Source organism: Carlito syrichta, unplaced genomic scaffold (assembly GCF_000164805.1).
Source record: "Carlito syrichta isolate Samal-C Ts95f unplaced genomic scaffold, Tarsius_syrichta-2.0.1 Scaffold307184, whole genome shotgun sequence".
NCBI classification, from domain to species: Eukaryota; Metazoa; Chordata; class Mammalia; order Primates; family Tarsiidae; genus Carlito; species Carlito syrichta.
The window spans coordinates 276,335-300,387 of NW_007251280.1; the positions used below are offsets into that span (position 1 = coordinate 276,335).

At 35.2% G+C, this 24,053-nt stretch overlaps 1 protein-coding gene across 1 annotated transcript in view; it reads left to right on the top strand.

Annotated features, from left to right (window-relative positions):
* The first annotated feature begins 2,177 nt into the window (after nucleotides 1-2,177).
* The window catches only part of TMPRSS11E (transmembrane protease, serine 11E), a 47,245-nt gene continuing 25,369 nt past the window's right edge, over nucleotides 2,178-24,053 (top strand). Inside the window, exons 1-2 of the mRNA XM_008064048.1 lie at nucleotides 2,178-2,243; nucleotides 19,312-19,436. Of these exons, the coding sequence (XP_008062239.1) occupies nucleotides 2,236-2,243; nucleotides 19,312-19,436 (133 nt within the window). The 5' untranslated portion in view covers nucleotides 2,178-2,235. The remainder of the gene's footprint in view (nucleotides 2,244-19,311; nucleotides 19,437-24,053) is intronic.

Here is a 24,053-nt window from a genome sequence, read left to right on the forward strand (position 1 = left end):
CAGTGCAACATATCTACTATTGGTTTCCAAGAGACTCAAGCCCACAAATATTTTTTTCCTGACTCTGCTCACAGAGAGAAGGATAACTCTTGAAAACATTTTCAGCACACCATAGTTTAGAATAAAAGGATTGCAGAATAACATTTATGATTTTTGAAAAACAGTGAAAATATAAAGAGTTGAATGAAAGACAAACTTTTGGTTTTATAAACTTAAAAGACAAAATTATCAGTGAATAATTTAAGTCTAATGTTTCATTTCTTCTTGTTTTTCTGTTATTCTTTAAATTTCTACCAAATATAAGGTATATCATGAGATTTGATGACATACATTGTAATTTCTATTGAGTAGCCTGTACAAAAGCCGCTAATGTAAGGACAGACATACTTATGATTATCTTTCAATATCTTTAGGTTAACATCCATTTAATCTTTGTTTATATATGCTCCATCTCCATCTCTGGTTTTCTATAACTTGTAGTCTATAAAATTAAAAAAAATTTCATGAGAGCCCTGTTATTTTCTTCATCTATATTTTTAGGTTATATGTAAAGTTAAATATACAGGACCATGGGGCTGGGTCATGTAAGTAATTTATTTGGATTTTAAATCTGGATTTTACGAAAGAAAAAAAAGTCTGAGATTTTGTTCAAGTGAGTCTGGCAAGTCTTGGTACAAAGTTACAATGAGGAATAATTTGCTTTTCTTTGAAAGTCAGAGTATAACCAATATTTTCATAGAATGTGAGTATAAACCAGAACAGAATATCATTAAGCCATATTAACATTTCAGTGACAGATATTTTTACTTTTTAAAGACTGTATCAGAAGAACAACTTAAACTCATAAGTCAGAAGCTTTTACTATGGTATTGTTGCCTCTTTATTTCTGGCTAAATTGTACTTTTTACATGAGTATACAGAAACCCTGTACTACATATTAAATAACTCTAAGTAAATAAATATGCATGCTATTCTTCAGTGTTAAGTGATTTGTTGAGCGGAATAAAAAGGGCATATGTCTCTACTTCCTTGTACAGTATGCTCCAATATAGAAGATTCTTGGGTTACTGCTAGAAAGTAATTCCAAGTCTTGGCAGCCTAATCCCCATACTTTACCTCAAATCCCAGCTTCTGCATTTGTTCAGGTGAGCCACTGGCTAAATGCATATGTAGTGGAATTAAACAGTATTTGTTTCCTTTATATTTTTTTTTTAGGACTGCACACACACACACACACACACACACACACACACACTTCTCTTTTTTTCCCTTTTCCTTGCTTATTTTTGAAAGCCCATATATGCTAGGGATAGAGTTCTTGTCTGTTAAGAATATAAAGCCTAGTGGAGTTGAGATACAATTAAGCAAAATTCTAGTACAATGAAGTAAGTGTTATGATACCATGAAAGCACAGAGGAGAAGCACTTAATCTGGTTTGTAGGGATTAGAGAAGGTAATTTAAAAATTATACCTGACACAAACACACAGATATTTGCATAATGTGTGAACACACATTTAAAAAAATATTATTTCCTTCCCAGAAATAAAATAGAAGTGACTCAGTGACAGCTAATATGCCTGTCTCCAGTATAGTAATAATAATAGTAAAACTGTCTCAGTTGGGGAGTGATATTTGTAAACGCCTTGATTTTTCTGGAGGAATTATATTAATGCTTTTCTAATCTCGAATGCATTGTCAACAGCTAACTTTAGTTAATAACTAAGAAAATCTTTCATTATATCCTGAATAGAATGAGAAGCATGTCAGATTAGCTAAAAAAACATGGGTGTTAGTCCTGATTTGGCTGTTAACGATGTGATTTTTGATCAAGTCCTTAACTTAATTAAACTTCAGTTTCTTCACTGGAAACATGAGGAGGCTGAGCAAAAATGGTTTAAAATTTCCTTCTAAGATTTATACATCTGACTTAAACAAAATCTGGCTTATGCTAATACTTTTAAAACAATTATCTTAAGAAAATAGCTTTTCAGTTCCCACTCCTAGAAAGTACTTATACAATATTTTTCTCTTGCTCCCTGTAAAATTTGTCTTTGTCCTACGAGTCACACAAACAGTCCCCACCACTAGCCAAGACTCGTTAGACTGGTTCTGTTTAGATCATCGGTGACTTCTGTCTTCACCTCAATTCAGCCCTCAAAGTCACTGATAGAGCTGGATGCACACACCTGATCGTAGACTTCAGTCTTCACAGATCTCTTCTTTGCTGGTCAGCAATGTATCGGTGAGTTCCCTTTTCTGTCTTATGGTAACTTGTAGTTTAAAACAGCATAAACTACAATAAGGAAAGTGTGGATCTTCAATTGATTATTATTTTAATACAGAAAAATATTTTGAGATTTTATATAAAATCGTGTCAAGATATATAGGCTTCTAACCTTTCTATATAAGTGTTTTCTGTCCTCTTATACTTTATCCCACAGCATTTTTCTGTATGCTTTTAGAAGTGTTCTACAAAAGGTACATGGCATTTGACAACTGTCTTTTAGTTTGTTCATTTGCTTGTTTCTAGAAAAAAATAGGCTTTATTTATCTACTAAAAATACTTTTATTTCAGAAGGTATACATGATAAAAAAATAAATCTGAAATCATGCAGACCAAAATTATGTTTATTTGTATAAGTAGTTTAAGATTTTAAAAATTGTAGATGTTATGGGGGAACACATCTCATCAACAAGGGTAACTGCATAATGAACATTTGTATACCTAATCCTGAATTGTGCCCCACATCTTTAAAATAAAATTTTTTTAAACTGTAGATGTTTTGAAAGTATGAGAAAAAATTAAAGACAGTATGAGTAAAATATTATGGTTGGATTTTAATAATAAATTCAACAATGTGCCCGGACACAGTCAACTTCTTTGATAGATAATTCATAATCATTTTGAGTTTTTTTTTCTTTCAAAGTTAGAAAATAATCAAGGCTTTCAGTGAGCCAGTTTGGACTAAAAGTAATTTTATTTTCAGATTAAAATTTATTTTCTCTGATTGATATATTGCCATACCATTTTTGATTAATTTCTCTTTTGAGAAGAAAACAGTTTGCACGATATTAAACTTCCAATGGAATCTGTGGTCTTGGTGTAATATGGAAAAAACAGGCTCTGTCACTGATGGAAAGAAAGTACTACATATGCATGAGAAGTTTAAACTTCTCAATGAAGCAATTAAGAGCTATAGATATTACAAACTGAATCAGACTTCTCAAGGCCTACTGACTTTTGCAAATATTTTTTCTTTTTAAATATAATCCATGATGGTTTTGTATCATACTCTTTTTCACTTGTTATCTTTAAGAATATTACTGTAGAAAATGGTGCTTCAAGAAAGCTTCCACAAAACAACATACTACATAGATTCCAACACTTGTCTACGCTATATCTGAGAAAGTCAGAATTTGATTATAAATGTGTAGAAAAGCTATAATATGAGAATATTAGAGTGAATTTTTCTGAGTGTAGCCTCCAATTTGAAGCAAAAGATGGACCTATTTTAAAAGTCCTACTTCAGAGTAAATGTGAATTAAATTTCAAGGAAAAAAAAACGGAAACAGGAAAAGAATGAATAAATGAAAACATCTCTTGATCTGAAGATTGTATGAAGAATTAAGCATATCTATGTTTAAGTGGGTCTAGATGAGATGAAATGTTAAGAAAATGGGTTAGAGTGGAAAAAATATTAAATTTATTATAAATATTTGCTAGTTTAAGTATGCCAACAAGAATCCTCTCAAGAATGAGGTATAACTGAAATACTGGAGCATGAATAGATAATTTCTTCCAAGCATATTGGTTTGTAACTGGGAAAACATATAAGGAACTGGTGAGGAGTTTCGTTAAATAGCATGCTTCTTCCTCTACCAAATTTCTGAGCCTCCTCTCCCACTTTACCTGCACGGGAATCACTTCTTTTTTCTTTTTTTTAGAATTTGAAGGTAAAACAAAAATTGGACAAGGGAAACGTTATTGTTCTTATGCTGCCATTTTTTCCAAATTTTTATTTTATACTACTCCTTAAGCATGATGATATCAACACATACATTTTATGAACACATATATACACACAGCAGAGGATTAAAGAAAACTTGATCCGAAATAAGTTTATAGGAAAGAAGTTTTGGAATATTTGTTAAATATATTTGTCAGCAACTACTGACAAGAATGAAAGATAAGAAGACTGAAATTATAGGCATTAACAGCTGCACACATTTCGATAGATTAAGGTGAAATGAGCAATATCCAAATGAAACAAAACAAACTTTAATTTTTTTCTTGAGTAAGGACTATCTCTCATAGTGTGGCCCAAAGATGCCTGCTTTAGAGTCAATAAGTGCTTATAAAAAATAGAGAAGTCCAGCTCTCATCCCGGAAATGCTAATGAATTCATTAGAATTCAGTTGAATTCAATTGAAATTCAGATGGAGTGTAGGAATCATATTTTTAAGATGTGTACAATGTAAGTTTTATTTGCTCTAAAGTTTGAGAAGCATGGGCAGCGTGAAGACAAAAATGAAAGGAACTTCTAAGGCTGAAAGAAATAAAAGCATAAATGAAATAAGTTAGTTGTTAAAAGAGGTAGCCCTTTGTTATGTTTAAATTGGTATAATTAAATCCTAATGGGAGGTGCTCTCTCTCTAGTCACCTTTCCCTTCAAGGAAGATGAGTACTCATTTATGCAATATAGTGATGGTTAAGGAGAAGAGGATAATTTCGGAAGGTATGGAAAACTGAAGGGAAGCTACAGACACTTTGGGACAGTTTGTGTTAAGTAGGAAGAATGATCTTATTTTGGATCTTAAAAATTCATATGTTTACAAAAAAACCTTGGTGATAACTAATCTAGCAATGCTACCCCTTGGCATTAGTCAATAGTGATACTGACAGGACACTTTACTGAAGTTTAGGCTCAGAGTTGCGATATGATAGTGCAACAAGTGTTTAACACATGCCCACACTTTTTTTTTTTTTTTTGAGTTGGAGTCTCACTCTGTCGCCCAGACTGGAGTGCAGTGGCCGCTCCCGGCCACGCAGCCTCCACCTGCTGGGCTCCAGGCGACCCTTCCGCTTCAGCCTTCCAAGTAGCCGGAATTACAGGCGCGTGCTACCACGCCCGGCTAATTTTTGATTTATGATAGAGATGAGGTCTCGCCAAGTTGCCCAGGGGGGTCTCGAACCCGCGGGCTCAGGCAATCCACTCATCTCGGCCTCCCAAAGCACAGGATTACAGGCTGAGCCACCGAGCCTGGCTCTCACATTTCTTAAAGTAAGATCAGCCCCGATCCATATAACAACTTTTAGTGAGTTCTCATTGTGCACCAAGTCCTGTGTGGAGGAAAGCTATCTGTTATGTACGTATTATATATTGTGTATTTTGTAAAATGCTATTTCACTGAATTTGGTAATACTTTGAGAGGTGGTTGTTGTTTTTATTCCTTTTACAGGATAAAGTAACTATGGCTTAGATAGTCCAGGCCTTTAGTAACTGTTGGATTTAGATCTGACCCTGGTCTTTTAGGCTTTAAGTCTATATTCTTCTCCCTTTTACCCATTGTGGGTAGCTAAAAGTAGAATTTTTGGAAAATTTGCACTCTAACAGAGAAATAGAAAACAAGCACACACATATACACACATGGAGAAAGTGTGAGTGTATGGGCAAAAATCAGACAATATAAAGATTAATATGAAATCACACGTATTTCTGCTGAGGGAGGAAGGATAAAGTATAGCTTTGTTTGTATTTATAGGTTTTAAAAACATCGAAAAAAATTCACTGGCTGGCCTTATTTAATTTCTTTAAAACTGGGTCTTTGTATTTATACAAGATAAGTAACGATCTAACTTTTCCACACTATCTCAAAGGTAATCAGTGACTGAGAGTATAATATTTCAATTACATCACCTCTGCTTTCTAAAAATCATTACATTTACTATATTGTGAAAATCAAGTTCATCTTAGTGTAGCATTTTATGGAACTATTCCATTGATCTGTAGTAACTGTAACTGCCTGTTATTACCATTGTTGTTTGCTTTCCTTTAAAAATATGTCGTTACTTCAACATAAAGAGGGAATAACTAGAAACCTTAAGAAAAATAGCACCCTCATGTGATTCAGTATTAGCACTGAGATTTATAAGCATGCCTGGTGACTTTAGTTCTTGAGAGTGGGATGGGTTGAACAGTTGTGAAGCAGGTCTTCTGAGATGGCAAGTGGTAAAACGGGTGTTCTGAACAGTTTCATGACTCTGTTGGGGCTGGAGTTTAGAGGAACTGCCCTAAACATTCTTTAAACACACTCCTTTGGATCTGCTCTTTTGAGAAACAGGGGCTGGGAATTGTGAAGCGTACCCTCACATTCAAGTATGATTTAATAGGTTTGAAATGACTGGATTAGAGAATGGGCAGGTTTTAAGAGGTTGAGAAAGAAAAATGGGCTGCAGAGACACCAAGTCATGCCAGAACCTGCAAGCCCAACCTTCTTCTTCCAGGTACATACATGGCTCGCATTGTTGGGCAATTTCTGAGATTTTTTAGAGTAACAATTCTAAGATGATCGGACTAATCTTAGGGGAATCCGAAGTATGATACTAGCATATTTAAATTCTATCTTGCAATCTTTCATCTGAAGATGAATGATGATATCTCTTTTTTTAAAGTTGCAAAATCAGACACAGGAAGATTTAGCACTTTGTTTAAAGTTGAACTGTGAGTCAGTGCGGTATAAAATAATAATTGCTATCTTTTGTTTCACATGTACTAGGTGCCAAGCACTGTCTTAAAACATCTCGTGCACTGAATCTTTGTAACAACCTATGGTTATAGTAAGATACCCATTTTACAGATGAGAATACTGAGGCTCAGGCAGGTAACATTATCTGCCCAAAAAAGGTAATATGTGGCAAAACTGGTAATGAACCCAGGTATACCTGGCTTCAAAGGCTATACTGCTCTTAATCACAATGCTATGCCATTCTTACAATGTCTTATTTGTCTGCCTAGGTGCTTCTTCTACTATTTTATTGTGATTTAATTGTATTATCCTGCTAAAAGATATAAATCAAGGAACAATGTTATATTCAACAAATCTTTTACATAAATCTCTGAGGCCACTAGACAGAAAGCATTTCTGCATACATTCTATGAAGTTAGATAATAAAATGCTCAAAGATTAGGTAATTTACTTGTGGTCATAGGAATGGGTGAGGCAGTCAGTACTAAAGATAGAATCTGTCTTCCGAGTTCACCTGTATAGTGAGTCCAATACAGTCAAGAAGAAGAGTTACATTAACACAGGTGACTACATGACCCCAAATTGTTATTGTTATTACTGTTACCATATGAACTCACATAAAAGTATATGGCTTTTTAAAAATTAGTTATTTCACATTAAAAGCTAGTCAAGCCACTTTTAGTAAAATTTAGAGCCACATATAGTAGAAATAAAAATATTCTTGGATATATATTTGTATATATACATATGCTATATATACAATTTCAACATATGTTTTCTTCTTTAGTACTTATAAACAACCCATGAGGCAAATATTTTTAGTATTATCATGACTTTACAGATGGAAAAATCAAAAATTAGGAAGACAGAGACTTCCAAAAATTTCTGTGTAAGTGACTGATAGAGCTGAAGTTTGATAGACTTGTTCTAACTTCAGTCCTGGGCTTTCTTTTTTTATTTTCTAAATACTTTTTAAATATTGATAACATACTCAAATAATAAAGTATAGGATAAACTCTGTTAAACAAAATATAGTATGAAAGCAAATTCTACCAGCTTACTTTTACTTTTCTTTTTCTTTTTTTTTTTTTTTGAGTTGGAGTCTCACTCTGTCACCCAGACTGGAGTGCAGTGGCCGCTGCCAGCCACCGCAGCCTCTACCTGCTGCGCAATCCTTCCGCCTCAGTCTTCCAAGTAACCGGAATTATTTTTTGATTTATTATAGAGATGAGGTCTCGCTGCCCAGGCGGGTCTCGAACCCGCGGGCTCAGGCAATCCACTCACCTCAGCCTCCCAAAGGCGCGGGATTACAGACTGAGCCCGAGCCCGGCTCTACTTTTACTTTTCAATATGGCAACTGAAACATTCTATATTACATATATGGTTAAAATTATATTTCTAGTAGACTTCGTAGCACTGGAGCATTGCTACTGCACTGAAAATCGCAATATGAGTCACTCGCTTTACTAAAGAAGAATTTCCTGGAGTCTCAAGGAGCCACCAGTGTCTGATCTTATGAGCACAATGGTAGATCTCAAGATGCTGCTTATAAACAGGCTCCCTGGGTCTAGAAACTCTGAGGTTCTGCCCCTGGGTTGGGGTCACTTTCTGGTTCTGACCTCGGGCAAGTTACTCTTTCTTTTTTTTTTCGTTTTTCAGGCTTGTGCTTTCTAGTCCTCCCTATTCTTGCCACCAGGCTGTGCTCTTTGGATACACAAGTGCTTCCTTGGTGAAACAGAGCTATTGTTTCTTGGCCTTCAAATAATTAGCTTAATCTTAGTGTCTCAACTTTCCTAATCAAGAAAATGCCAAAGATAATAAACAAATTCATCTAAAATGCTTCAAACCAATCTTTCAAATAACAAATTACACAGTACATTTGAGTCATTGTTAAGCCCTTGGGCATAAATTAAAAAATTATTAGGTTCAACAGCACAGCTAGATTTGGCCTTTACAAAATAGAATTCTAAATCCTTGCACTGAACTGTGTACTTCATGGGTGACAATTGACAGCTGCCTGATTCATACATTCTTAGAGGTAGAGGGATCTGATGACGAGTGCTTTTCTGTATTTTCTTTTTTTTTTTTTTTGAGTCAGTGTCTTACTCTGTTGCCTAGGCTGGAGTGCAGTGGCACGCTCACTATAGCCGCGAACTGCTGAGCTAAGGCGATCCTTCTGTCTCAGCCTTCCAAGTAGCCGGAGCTACAGGCATGCGCCATCACGCTCGGCTAATTTTTTGATGTGTTGTAGAGCCGAGGTCTCACTCAGTTGCCCAGGCTGGTCTTGAACTCTGGGCTCAGGCAATCCTCTTGTCTCTGCCTCCCAAAGTACTGGGATTACAGGTATGAGCCACTGTGCCCGGCTCTATATCTCCTTTACTAGCTGAATCCCTTTTTGTACTGAAGGCCTAATACAAACCCCTGATATATGAACTGGACTGAGGCTGGAAACTTCCTCTGTCTCCCTTCTCTTATCCCTTCAGACATAAGTGAGGTACTTATTCAACCGACTTTAAAATTAATTCCTCGCTATGAAGGAGGAGATAATGGCAATAGCCAACATTTGTTTAGTATTTACTGGGCCCCTGGCATGATGCCAATTGCTCTGTAACTGTTATTTCATTTAACTTTTAGAAGAACTCAGTGAGTTAAGCCCTGTCATTATCTCCATTTGTAAGTGGGGAAATGCAGACTTAGGGTGAGTAACTTAGAGCCACCTAGCTAGTAAGAGGCAGTCAGGGCTAAACACAAGCTGATGTCAAAGCCCAGGTCTTTATCCACAAAACAAGAAAATGAAAACCATATGCTTAAGGTCATGGAGCTTAAGCCACAGAGATTCTTGACTGGAACCTTGGTTTTCTGATATGATTGTATTAGATTTATTATTTGTATCTCAAATTATGCTGCTACAGAAGATTAAGTAAAAATAGTTTCCATCCTTCTTATATACAGAATTTGCAAGAAAATTGGTAAGTAGATTTTTTATGTCCTCTTTTCCCAGAGATAATTACATAAAAATGACAGTTCAACTTGATTGCAACAAATTTGTTTTGCATATTACAATAGTATCACATTTAGTTATGAGTGACAAGAAATCTAGAGCAAAAATGGATTATGTGAGATGGAATTTTGTTCCATTTAATGTAAAACAAATCTGGAGATATCTCCAGCCAGGGAAGGGCTAGTATTGTGCTGTCCTACCAAAATGAACATGTGCCTCCCAATCATGGTCCATCGTGGTGTTTTGATCTTCAACTCGCACTACATATTTTAGCCATAAAATGCACATTTGAACTCTAGCCACTGAAATATAGACTCTGTTGGTCAGAACTTATATATATGGTGACTTTTATGAATAAGAGACACTATTCTATTTTCCAGGTGGTTGTGTGCCTAACCAAATGCCAAAGTCCTTATTATAAAAAATTATATATAATTATATATATTTGGGATAGACACCTAGGGGTTTTTAGTATAGACATATTAAGTTTGAATGATAATAGGTACATCTCGTTGTGATGAACAGTAGGCATGGGTGTGAAATTTAGGCAAGCGAGCTGAGCTACAGCTATAGATTGGGTAGCCATCAGCATATAGATATGAATTAAATCCATGGACATTGGTAACTAAAAATGTTTGGTTCTTTTGGATAAAATCATACTTTTCTTATAATTTTTGTGGTATTAATTTGCACAGAAAATTCTACCTTATTCTAATACGAATCTTAGCTTATTGCCACTATGTTATTATTGAGTGCCAATAAATTAGAATATGATTAAGTTAAGGTGATATATAATGATAAATTTCACAAATCTTGTGTTCTATCCACAAATTAAAGCTTACATATATTAATTATAAATAAATCTATATAATTATAAATCCAAAATTATATAACTAATTATAGATGAATATATAAATTATAATAAATGTGTAATGTTATGAATATATTATTTATAAATAATAATTTATAAATTACACATATATTACAGGTCAGTGATTACAGCAGGAAATTCATTAATCAAGAAAGCTCAGTTTTCTTTTTGGAAGAATCATATAAATATTAATAGGTTCCATACATTTTACCAATTGCCTTCTATGGCTAAGTTGACTCAGATAGTATTTTGTTATACACAGAAATTTCTAGATTTCTCATATGTTTCAGATTTGTCTCAGAGTGTGTCTCAGATTTTTCATATGTTTGAACTAAGTCTAAGACATAGGTCACTGGCCTTTCAGGTCAGAGCTACTTCCATTGTACCATGTAAGCTCTTCTAGGAGGCAATTAAAGTCAAAAGGAAAATTTGGTAGGAAGACAGCTAATATTACAAAAAAGTTTCTGAAAGTCTAAAGCTATACCCAGGAGTGCCAAAAAATGTATACACATTTTATGAGCTATTAACTATGTATTACTTATAGTTCTCCATAAGCTGAAGTGTCTGGATGCTGATGATAATCACTTTGAGCACCCTCTTGTAATTGTGGAAGTCAAACATGACTTATATTCATTTATAATCTTAATACAGTTTTTTTCTCCTTAAAATATGTATGCAGTTTTTTTTGGTGCCCTCTATATTAGCAGTGTCTCTGGCTCTGGTTTCTCAACTATCTTTCTTCTGATACACCTGCCATGACATCAGCACATTTCTTGTTAATTATTATTTTTCTTCCACACTTTTAAGTGTATACAATTCCTATACACAATGCCTAGCTGCAATGGTATTCGTTGTTAATTTTTCTGTGAGATATTCCTGCTTTTAAAGTTGCTGACTCAGATTATGCCAATTTATTATGTCAAACTGAAAACAGTTGGAGGAGAAGTAAGCAAATATATTAGAGGAATTAAAACTTACAATAGATTAATTTATAAGCCTATAAACCTAAACCTAATTACTTAATAATCTCTTTAAATTTTTGGCACACTATCTGTAATTGTAAATTTCTAGAGATCAGCCAAAGTGTCAACTTAAATATCAATTTGTTGTAAGCTGTGATGCACCATATGTGGTTGGAAACTTAATAAAGACCTTGATAATGATACAATGAGAATCCAAGACATTTTTTACTGTTGAGTTGTCACTAATATTTATATCTTATCTAACAAAATCTGATGACATCATATGCAGTCTTCACAACCTCCTTTTAAAGAAGGTGGGAGGAAAGATAAAATCACTTGAGTTTTATGGTTGGTTAAATATTGAAATTGTTAAACTCTGTGTTTTGCTCAAGTTAACAGTTAATAAGTGGTGGTATTTTTTGTCACTCACAATATTTACTAAGATGTTACTGCTCTACTAAGTAATGTTATACTTTTAAAAGTCTAACTTTATGCCTACCATTTCAATAAACTTTAACCTTAATTTAAAAAATGTCTTCTTTTTAAATTTTAAAGATGTGGGGTACAATTCAGGGTTAGGTATACAAATGTTGATTATGCAGGTACCCTTGTTGATGAGGTGTGCCCCTCCCTCCCCTAGCAGTTTCCCTCAACTGTCAATCCCCCACCCACCTCCCCTGGCAGTTTCCAACTACTGTCAATCCCTTTCTTATTGTGTTATGATAATTGTTCAAGGTCCGCTTATGAGTGAGAACATATGGTACTCTGCTCTTTGTTTCTTTAGTGATCTATCACAGAAAAATACCTTCTATAGTAGGGGTTCCCAACCAGTATCAGTCTGAGGTCTCTTAGGAACTGGGTCACATAGCAGGAGATAAGCAGTGGGCAAGGCAGCCAAGCTTCATTTGTATTTACAGTTGCTCCCCGTTGCTGGCATTAACGCCTGAACTCTGCTTTCTGTCAGATCATCAGAGGCATTAGATTCTCACAGGAGCATGAATGCTATTGTGAACCATGAACGTGAAGGATCTAGGTTGAGCGCTCCTGTATATAACTGAATGTCTGATGATGTCTGTGGTGGAGCTGAGGTGACGATGCTAGTTCTGAGGAAAGGCTGCAAATACTGATTAACATTTGCAGTGAGTCTGACTGCACAGAGACCATAGTAAATCGATAGCTTGCAGACTTATATCAAAATCCTATCAGTGAGTGGCAAGAGAGTTGATGTACTTCAATCGTATGACTGCATCTGGTGGCAGGCTTTAGGTCAGAATCTGACACTCATTTTAGTCTGTGCATGTCTATCCACTTCCATCTGCATCTCTTTTTTTATGGCGAGTTGTATAGTTATTTCTTTATATACTACAATGTAATAACAATAGAAATAAAATGTACAGTCAATGTTATGTGCTTCAATCACCCCAAAAACGCTCCCCCTTCCCCAACCATGGAAAAATTGTCTTCCACGAAATTGGTCCCTGATGCCAAAAAAGGCTGGGGACTGCTGTTCTATAACTATTTCAATAATTAGGGAAGTGTCATAAGATGTTTTTTAAAAAGTATCATAGTTCTTGATATCTGAATGATTTCGCATAGTCCTTTTGCCCCCAGTCCCTACAACAAAATACTTTTACTGAATGGTGATTGATGTCACTTGCCAGTATTGAAGAACGTACTAAGAGTATTATAAAACAAATTCTTGTTTCTATACTAAGAATATTGTAGAGAATATAATTTAATACAGCACATCTTTTTGTTGTTGTTTGTTTATTTGAGTTGGAGTCTCACTTTGTTGCCCAGACTGGAGAGTGGCTCACCCCAGCCTTAACCTCCTGGGCTCAGGTAATCCTCCTGCCTCAGCCTCCTGAGTAGCTAGGACTACAGGTGCACAGCACTGTGCCTGACTTTTTTTTTTTTTTTTTTGGTAGGGACAGGATCTCGTTATGTTGCCTAGGCTAGTCTCAAACTCTGGACTCAGGCAATCCTCCTGACTCAACCTCCCAAATTGCTGGAATTATAGGCAATGAGCCACACACAGTCTTATATTACACAGTGTATTTTAGTGACAATCTAAAAGAATAATATTGCTGTTGAACAATGCTCTGTATGAGTGTCTTAGAAAGTGTTCCTGAACAAGATTTGCTTGTTTTTTTTTTTGTTGATGCTTAGGGTTTTTTTTGAGTTGAAAGTTACCAATTTTGCATCCTGACTTAAAATAAGCTCTAGATGGGAATTACTATGCCTAGTTTTACTACTATTCCCAATTTACGTTTTCACTTATGCTTTGCTTTCTGCATTCCTAAATTAAATTTAATACCATATAAACATATACTATATAAGTACATAAGTCTTTATAAGCATCTTTAAGCTAGTTTGGTACAAGGTAGGATATAAATAAAAACATTTGTAAGAAAAAGAATGCATTTTCCATCATTTGTCTTGGTGTTGTAAAAAAGAAAATGGAAATAGTTGTTTGATAATTAGACTACCACTTTGTTATAATTGTATCTTCTCTATGAGAACTTTTCGCAATTGTTATTGTAGAGAATGCACACATTGTAATTCACTCCAAGGGCCTGACTAATGCTATTAGGTACCTTATAGATGTATTTTGTCTGTCAGTGGACAGGACAGAGATATGCTATTTGTAATTTTATAAGAAATAATTTCCTTGTATTTCTTCTTCTTTTTTAAAAAGACTGCAATGAAAGCATATGATCTGTGCACACACATACAAAATTCTATTTTATTTCTACCTTGAATATTTTAAAAGTCTTGTCCTAGAAAGTATGAGAAAGATCAAAGGTCTCACCAATGCTTGCTGGTATGAACTTTCCACAAAGTAAAATGCATCTAAAGTATTTGTGTGAATAAGACAAGCAGGCACAATCCTATGAGCTAAGATAATGACAGATACACGAGTACAAATATGCTTTTGTTTTAATATTGTAACCTGTAGACATTTAATAACCCCAAATAATGTGTCTCTTGAAATTAATGTCTTCTTATTTGCACTTGTCACTTTCTGTACTATAATAGAACTTTTACAACAGATAGAATACACAGTTGGGTAATCATGTGTTACAAATACAGGTTAAATAGAAATATTAACCACAAAGATTTTTGCACAAAGTGTCTTATTGAAATCAGAATTGACTTAAATAACAAGTCTTATTTACAATGCCTGACCTGCCTTTCCTTGTGTGTTATATTTCGAGTTCTTTTCTTTGACTAACATGGGTCCCAAGTGCATTGAGAGAGATTGACCCATATTGTGATATTGACAAATGGTCAGTTCAATTTGATTTAGTCAATTTCAATTCACTTCTGTAAATATTTCTTGAGCATGTTCTCAGAGACTATAGGGAGAAATAAGACTCAGACCCTGTCCCAAAGGAGCTGAAAATGCATAATTTAACATAATACTGAGGAGTGAATAGACCTGACTAGAGTACAGGGGAGTTTTGAATTGGCTCTTAAATACACACTAGCTTATCTGATGCAAGCAAAGAATAGACTCTAAATTACTCTACATAGAAGGCAGCAGGAACAGAGGCAAAGAGTTTGTGGGGAAGAGAAGGAATGTTAGGCTAAGGGGAGCAGACATAGGTTTTAAGTAGTCTAAATCATAGCCTATATCACTTCTAGAAAGATAGCTTACTGAAATGGAGAATAATTTAGAGACTAGAGAGACAACAGAGAAATGTCTTATCAAGCTATAGGGCAAATTTTATGGAGAATTGTCAGATTGGAGATAGGTCACATTAGATTTGCCATGAGGGTGAAACTAGAAAATAAAAAGATAACTGTAGCTTCCTAACACAATTATCATTAACTTGTAGGCTATTCTTAAGTCAGCATTAATAAACACTGGCTCCAGAATCAAATATGGTCCACGTGTTTTTGTATGGTGCTTGAGCTAAGAAATTATTTTCATATTTTAAAAGGTTAAAAACAAATTAAAAAAAACAAATGACAGGTGAAAATGACAAGGAACTCAAATGTCAGGGAACAGAAATAATGTTTTCTTGGAACACAGCCAAGTTCATTTGCTTATGTATTGTCTATAGCTGCTTTTGTTCTACAAAGGCAGAGTTGAGCAGTTGCCACAGAGTACCTATACTCTGGAAACCCTAAAGAGGTCATTATCTGAAACTTTACAGAAATATTTGCTGAGCTCTGGCTTAAGTAGCTGGTAATAATACTTTGGAACCACCAACTTTATAGATGTTGTGGACATGTTTATTGGAATCGTTCAACTGTACTGTGCTGCTGAAACACGGGCTGTTGCACAGGGGCTTATTCTGGTAAACTTTCCTGTGATGCACTGTGAGTCTTCGCTTACTATTTTCCAGTGCTTGCCATGAGGTTTATTTGCATTAGTACCTTTATTCTTCTTGCCTTTCTGTCATTATTGCTGCTTTTCTTTTTTTTTTTAGCACTATTCTAAAAATGACACATTAAGAATTGATCATGCTGATGCAACTCCGGACATCTTGTTTGTATTCTGGCAATCGAGGCTAATAAAAACATATGCATATTTTAACTGCTATATTCACTTGACTTGCCACTAATTACACACAGCTACAAATTGCAAAAAAAAAAGATTTGTAGAAAGAAAGCAATTGAAAATCACTGAAGCTATTAGAGTTCAACCAGTTTGTCTGAAAGTGATTTTACACGAAGTTTAAATAAGTTTCAACGGGTGGAAATAATGATTAGACAAGTGTTTATGTTCAGGAGGAGGTTAGTTACACAAGTGTCTGTGGATATGTACAATGAATTTATTCCTTTATTTTATTAATTTTTTTGAGCGGTACGATGAATGCTTGTTATTCATCTGTTGAGCGCACTTTTTTTTTTTGAGTGCACTTCCTACCACATCTAATTTGGAGCATCAGTATTAAATCACTTGCTGAGAAGGAAAAAAGTAATTAAAAGCAGGGTTAATTGTACCACAATAAAAGTGAAACAAACAAAAAAGAAATATAGTAAATTAGTTTACAAAGCAATGCTATACATACTGGGAATGGAAGAGGTACTGATTCAAATGACCAATGTCTTGGGTATGTGTTCATTACCATTATTATTGATAATTAAAGTAATGATGATAATAATAATCATCCCTGTTATTTGTACAATGACTTTTCCACTTAGGAGTTCAAAGTACTAAAACACGTTATCATTTTCATCTCTATATATCTCATTAGGTTAGGAGGGGTCTGGAATTATTATCCTTGTTTTTTATATGGAGAAAATAAGAGAAATAATTAAATCTGCTGGTACAAGACTATAAATAAGTTGGTGGCAGGGCTCAGAAATATACTCTTTTAATTGTTTATTCTAAGTGTTTTTGACTGGGTTGTTTTTTCTTGTCCCGTGATATCCCTTTTGTCTCTTTTTAAGTCACTAAGGACAACATGTTGCTAAAATAGTTGTGGAAGGTGAAGGTCATGAAAAAGTCACAGTGATACCATGAAACCAGTGGTGCTGTAAATTCTGAAAAGACTTACAGAATCTTCCTTAGTTAATTTTATTTTTAAAAACTCCCCTCTCTCTCATTTAACCTAAAAACCATGTTTGATGTTAAAAAATCCACCATAAAACAGAAACAACATGAATTAAAATTAAAATTTCTCTTTAAAATGAAAGTTTTTCACTTCCTACTGTTAACAATTTGGTGTGTCTCCTACATATTGGATTATTCACACACATACATAGTTTCGTTATTTATAAAAATTGGAACATACATAGACTGCATATTATTCTGCAACCTCTTTTCATTAAAATGTATCATAGACGTTTCTCGTGTTAATACGTACCATCTACTACATCAATTTAATGACTGCCTTGTTTATTTTTCTGTCCTGATTAAAAGTTACTGTAGTACAATTAGAACATGTCTAATATTTCACAATTCTACATGGCAATCATATACTTTCAATAATTTTATCATGTTTCCTAAAGCACAAATACATTTTTCTTTATCTGGCATATTTTGACATTAATGAGAAACCCTTCCCTCCCTGTATCCCCACCGAGGTTTTGCTTACGTCTGCTATGCACATCTTTCTTCTGCAACAGATGAATAACAAGCATTTAGGGATGAAGGAACAGGAGACAGTTTTGGGGGGCTTCTTAGGCACAATTGCACGTAAAAAATAACCTCTTCATGGAGGAGGTTATCTTTTTATATTGCAGTAATTGTCATTCTAGGAACAGGTGTTTGGAATTGCACTCAAGGGAGAACTGGAAATAGGAAGTGTTAAGGAGAGGAAAATGCAGTTTCCCTGGCTACAGTCCCATGGGAAAATCACAGGAACAAGGGAGGAGACCAACAGCGTCCCTGGAGCCTCCCACTACATCTCATTGCTTTCAGCAGGGGCAGAGTCATGTAGTGATGATGACACTATTGACTTCTGTGATAATGTTTCCTATTCTGTGTACAGTCAGAGCCAAGATGAAATGATGACATGGCAGGGACTAATATGATGACATCATACCTTCCTTGTGCTATCCCATCAGGAAACAGAGTGCCCTTGATTTTTAGAAGCAAAAAATTATTTATTGTCAAGTGCTATGCAGTTTGCAAGAAATTTACACATTCATGATCTCATTCTGGGTCCCACAGTGGTTTAGACAGAGTGGGTATACTGTTGCTTATTGATAAATGGAAAAATTTAGTTCAGAGTTTAAATGATTTTTCCAAGTCACAGAACTGGTAAGGTAAGGGCTGGACTTAGAATATTTTTTATTCTGATTCAACACCTGGTGTTCCTCCAAGAGAAAACCACATTTTTCCTAAGTTCTCAAGTTCTAGACAGGTAGTGCTGTGGATAAAAGTACTGTGTATGTCACTGATTCTATCAGCTTGGTAAATACCTCAAGAAATTTAAAATAACTGTATCATGTTCAAACTCCTTAGTCAGCTGTGACTTACTATTTTATTTTTTCTGCCTTTCGAGTTTGCTTACCAGCTGTTTCATTCTAAGGGAACAGCAACTTTACCAATAAAACAAAAACCAACAGTTTTTAGCAATATATGTTTTTGGAAGCAGAACAAGTAAAAGATGTTGAGGGAATCTCCTGCAGAAAGGATTTCCTCTAGTATCACTGAAGCTTAGAGGTAAATATTAGCTCAAAAACTCTGGTTCTTTAGGAGGGGTTTTTTAGTTGTTATCTATTACGTGTATCTTCAAAGTTTAGTTTGGAAATACATCAGAAAACAAGAAGAATGGAATTAGAATCTCTATCTGGAACCTGGTATGGTTCAAGCTGTAACACATTTCAAAGGCGTTTAATATTCTAGAGTGTTAGAAACAGACGTGAAACATTTCTGGAACTCCTAGAGTGCCAAACTTCATGTCAGACTCAACACGTGGTAGCTAACATTTAATTGTACTTTCTACATGCCGGGCACTGTTGTAGGCACTTTACACACAGTACTTCATTTAATCTTCATAATAATTCCATGAAATAGTTACTATTGTTATCATCTTCCTTTTATGTATTAAGAAACTGAGGCACCGATAAGTCAAATTATTTACCTAAGATCAGGCAGACCATGCCAGGTTTGGCCTCAACAGCTTGGGACCAGGGGGTCTTCTAAACCCAGACAGTACCCTACGGTCTCACTGAATGTCCTTTATTCCCCAGAAATATCTGTTTTGCCTAAGGAGTGGATCTGGTGTGTGCTCTAATATAATCAATTATTTACTTTCTTCCTTAGGCCAGCTGTGGTGAGGACTAGGAAAAGAGTTTGTTTGGAGCCCTGGGTGATTGGCCTCATCACCTTTATATCTCTGATTGTCCTGGCGGTGTGCATTGGACTAATTGTTCATTATGTGAGATACAGTAAGTATGAGCTGTCCTGGCATCATGTGATTTACCCTAAATATTTTCTCACGTACTTTCCTGTTTGGATTTGCCGCAGGCTTGTTCATTCATTACTACAATTCATTTGCATTGCCAGTACAAGGAACTCTTTGCCTGCTTTTTCTCATACGTAATCCTCACGAGTCAAGGAGTATTCTTTTTCTATCTTTGATGTAGCGATGCCTCCTTCTGGGAATAGCTCGCTCGTTTCATCTTCATTAATAATCAGTAATAAACTATTAGACAGGAGAAGGCCACTGGATAGCTAGAACCCAAATGTTTTGAGTTGTTTGAAGTCACAGGGCAATCGCTTTGCTTTAAAGTAACTCCAGTTTACTGAAATCCTGACATCCCAGTAAATCAATGACACAAACAGGGTAATAAAGAAGCAGCCTATTCTGTACTAGTACGATAGAAAAATGTTTATAGTGATATAGTGTTGAATAAGTGCCCATTTCTGTTATTTAAAATCTTATCTCAGGATATATTGTAAGTGATTAAAGAGGACAGGATATGTTGAGAAGGTTAATTATAAAGAGGTTGACTCTGGTTATCAAGTACCTCACTGCTAGATGAATTGCTAGTTGCCGTATTATTAGAAAGGTCTCCAGGGCACTTCAGAACTGTTCTTCCAGGATATAACTATCCTTCTGAAGTTTCCTTGTACTCTGACTCGTTTTTTAATTAGTTGACTCAACTATGACCTGTTAGTTTAATATCTCCCTCTGTGACTTGATTACGCTTTGATGTTCAAGGCCTTGTAACCATGGAAGCTAATCACTTGATTCTAATTTAATTGAGAATTTACTGAAGATGCTTTTCTGTAACAAGAAAGAATGATCCATAAGCTGGTTACCTTCCTCCACTATCCACATAAATCCAATCTTAATTCACAAAATGTATATGTGTGTGTGTGTGTGTGTGTGTGTGTGTGTGTGTGTGTGTGTATTCTTTGATATATATATCTCAAAAGAATTTTTTCTTTTTTTTTGGTAGAATTTGTCCACATACAGATGTTTTAAGTTTTTAAGTTTGAGGTAACTGAATCTTGATAACAGAGATTTTTCTGGAGCATGCTTTTAAAAAGAAAGAGTTGCTGAAATAACTACACAATTCTGTAGTTCTGTTGGGTATACTGAGTATATTATGTTGTGTCTTACTCTTCCCCATGAATGCCTAGGACTTTGTTTTGCTTACTTTTATATTTCCAGAATTTAGCAAAATCCTGGCATATATTAGGTGCTTAAAATGTTTATTGAATGCTTAATGATAAAAATCAATGAATCATAACTATGATATTTTCTTGGATCATCCTTTGGCTTGTCAGACTTCAGAAGAATTTCTAGTAATGCTAAGGCCCTGATCACCTCAGTAAGGGAAAATGTTTCCTCTTTGCTTCTTCCCAAACCAAGTTTTAGAAGGCTCATGAATCTTACTCATATGTATACAGTGAAAACCTGGCAAGATTTTTCCAGTAACCTGTTTCTTGATCCTATTGTTTGGATGATCAATTGAGTAATATGGAATATACAACTTCCCTGCCTACACAGTACACCTGCATAAATAGTCATTATTGTGATGTGTGTTACTGTCTTATAAGTGTGACCTGCCCTATGTTTGGAATGCAAACTAAAAACAAGTGAACACAGCACGTGAACATTTAGAAGCTGGCATGCCAAAATAACCAAACCAAACCAAACAAACCTGCTACAGAAATGGACAGATATTCTGTAATTAAGGTAATTCGATTTGGAAAAACATCATTTTGGCTTTCATTTCATAAAGCCCAGACCAACATAAAGTTCTTTGTGTAGTTTGTGTTCAGGTATTTTGGGGTTGCATTTCTGCCGTTCTGTGATTTAGATGCCAGAAGGTAAATCTGTTATGAGCAACATCATTGCAGATTATAGAATCACAAACCTGATAGAAAATGATCAACACACTTACCTTCATTCTTAGTTTTTTTACTTTTCTGTTAATACTCCCTATAATATTTTTAAAAATCACACATAATAAATATTTATGGCAGCTGGGAATATGTTTTTACACTTAATGTCCTGTTTAAGTCTACAGAGCAAAGTACTGAGTATTGATAGTAAATTGTTAATTTGGTTGCACCATATGCATTCACTGATATTTTACCATTCTTGACACTCATTAAAGGCAATTTCAAATGGCTCAATCGAATAATGTAAAAAAACAGGTCTAAGGACACAAAAGGTTCTATTATTCATGTAATGTGCAATATGGTACCAGCAGCATCAGTCAGTGTCATGCAGAAGCTTGTTAGAAATGCAAAATCTTGGGTCTAATTTTAGATCTAATGTACCATAATTTGCATTTTAACAGGCTCCCCAGGTGGTTCATTTGCATGTTAAGTTTGAGAAGCAGAATTCTAGAACAATGGATGCAACTACGCAGAAAGTTATAGCTTACCATGAGGCAGATGTTTAACAAGTGCAAGTGTAATAGAACAGTAGCTTACAAAGATAGTTATGCGCTATTTTTCAATACTTTAATAACTTTAATACCTTACTTGACATCATGCATATTGCCAGAAACCTGCCTGTATTTCCCATCACCCTGGCCATTATAGGGCAAAACCCTTCAGGGAAAGGGAGGTGAGGAAGGACAGGGGGACAAAGCAAAACTTCCCTAGTCCCTCAATTAAGTTTCTAATGTTCAAGAGACTCAGAATTTCCAATGTCTACAGACATGTCATCCTACTCTTTTATGCCTCATCAACTCCTCCCAGGTCTTGTCAGAGTCTGACAACAATTTCCCTCTCTGTTCCACCAAATTTTCTGGATGGCCAATGGTCAGGCTGTTCTTAGGAAATTTGTCAGTAGTTTTTTGCATACATTTTATATGACAGAAGACTTTTTTTAATCCTTCAATAAATGGCTTTTTTGTTGTTATTTTTTCCTTTTTTTGGGCACCTAAGAAGCAGCATATGAAAGAACCCCATACTTTAAAAGTTGGACTTGACTAAAAGCTCAACTTTTTAAATTTATTTTTTATTTTTTTCTGGCTATGCCGTTTTGGAGATTGTGCAAGATATTTACATTTCTGAGACTGTAGTCTGTTAAATGTGGATAACACTGCCTTATGATTGGGTTTTTGTAAATTATATGATGTAAGTAAATATGCCTGGGACAATGGTGTTCCTTGTTTGATTCTTTTTCTTCTGGGTTTGAGTGAAGAAGGAAAGAATGAGAAGGAAGAGAGGAGGGGATAGAGGTTGTGATTGAATAAGACACACGTCACTCTCTTAAAACAACCATATACAATTGTCTTAATCACCAGTGTATTCCTAATGCTTGGCACAGCTTCTCATGGAAAAGCAATTGGCATTTGTTGAATAAATATCAATGAATCTTTAAAATATTTGTTGAATAAATCAGTGAATCTTTTAAGGGCTTTGCTTGCTTCATGAATAGGAGGATAGAGGAAAAGCCATAATTGTATTAACTCTTCAGCAAGCTAAACATGTGGGTTGCTTAAACTGGATGCAGAGACAGTAGCTACAGAGAAGACAAGTCAACCCCTGTGGTTGACTGAAAAAAAAAAATGGGGTGACAAAAGAGGCAGGTGAAACAAAATAGTTTTTGAAGAAAGAACCAAACTCTATAAATTACTTAAAGAGGTTTCATCTGAGCCAAATATGACTGACATAGGTCTGTGGCACCTCCGAAGAGATCTGGAGAACATATGCCCCAAATGGTTGAATTACCGCCTGGTTGTATACATTTTTAGGGGGACAGAAGTTATAGGCAAAACAGAAATCAATACACGTGAGGTTTACCTTGGTTGGACATGGAAAAGCATGGTATCTCCAAGCTGGGGAGCTTACAGAGCATCAGTGGATTCTTAGATTTTTAGCAATTGGTAGAAAGAGTTGAGCTCTGTCTAAAGAACTTGAGGTTAGTAAAATAAATACTTGAGTTAAGACAAGAGGAATTGTGAAAGTCAAGTTTCTTGTTATGTAGGTGAAGCCTCTAAGTAGCCTGTTTCAGAGAGAATAGTTGTTATATATTTTAAAAGGTGTTCACTGTAGATGTGAATTTACCTGAGAAAGTTTTGCAGGGTCACTTCATCATATCTCAAAGAAATGTATTTTGTGCTAAAAAAAATTTTTTTTTTAAGGTCTGCTATCTGTCATATACAAAAGTCAGGTTGGAAATTGGTATCTTATTGCCACTAAGTCTATTTTCTCAGTCTTTTGATCTCTGTTTTGATGTTAATGCTAGCCAGTTGTGCCTAAATCTACATAAGACAGTGGGTATAATGAGGGCTGTCCAACCATTCTTTTTCTTCAGGGCCCTCAGGGTATCTATTCAGTTGGTTGGGGGGCTTAAAATTTTATTTTTGGTTTACATAGTGTCCCTGAAAGGTTATGCTGGGTGGCAGCTCTTAGCTCCCTAAACTTCTGTTCACGTTTTAATTTCTACCCTCATCTCCCTCTTTAACCAGAATAACTTTTCTCACACTAGAATCCTGTGGTCAGCCGGGCTCGGTGGCTCAGCCTGTAATCCCGCGCCTTTGGGAGGCTGAGGTGAGTGGATTGCCTGAGCCCGTGGGTTCGAGACCCGCCTG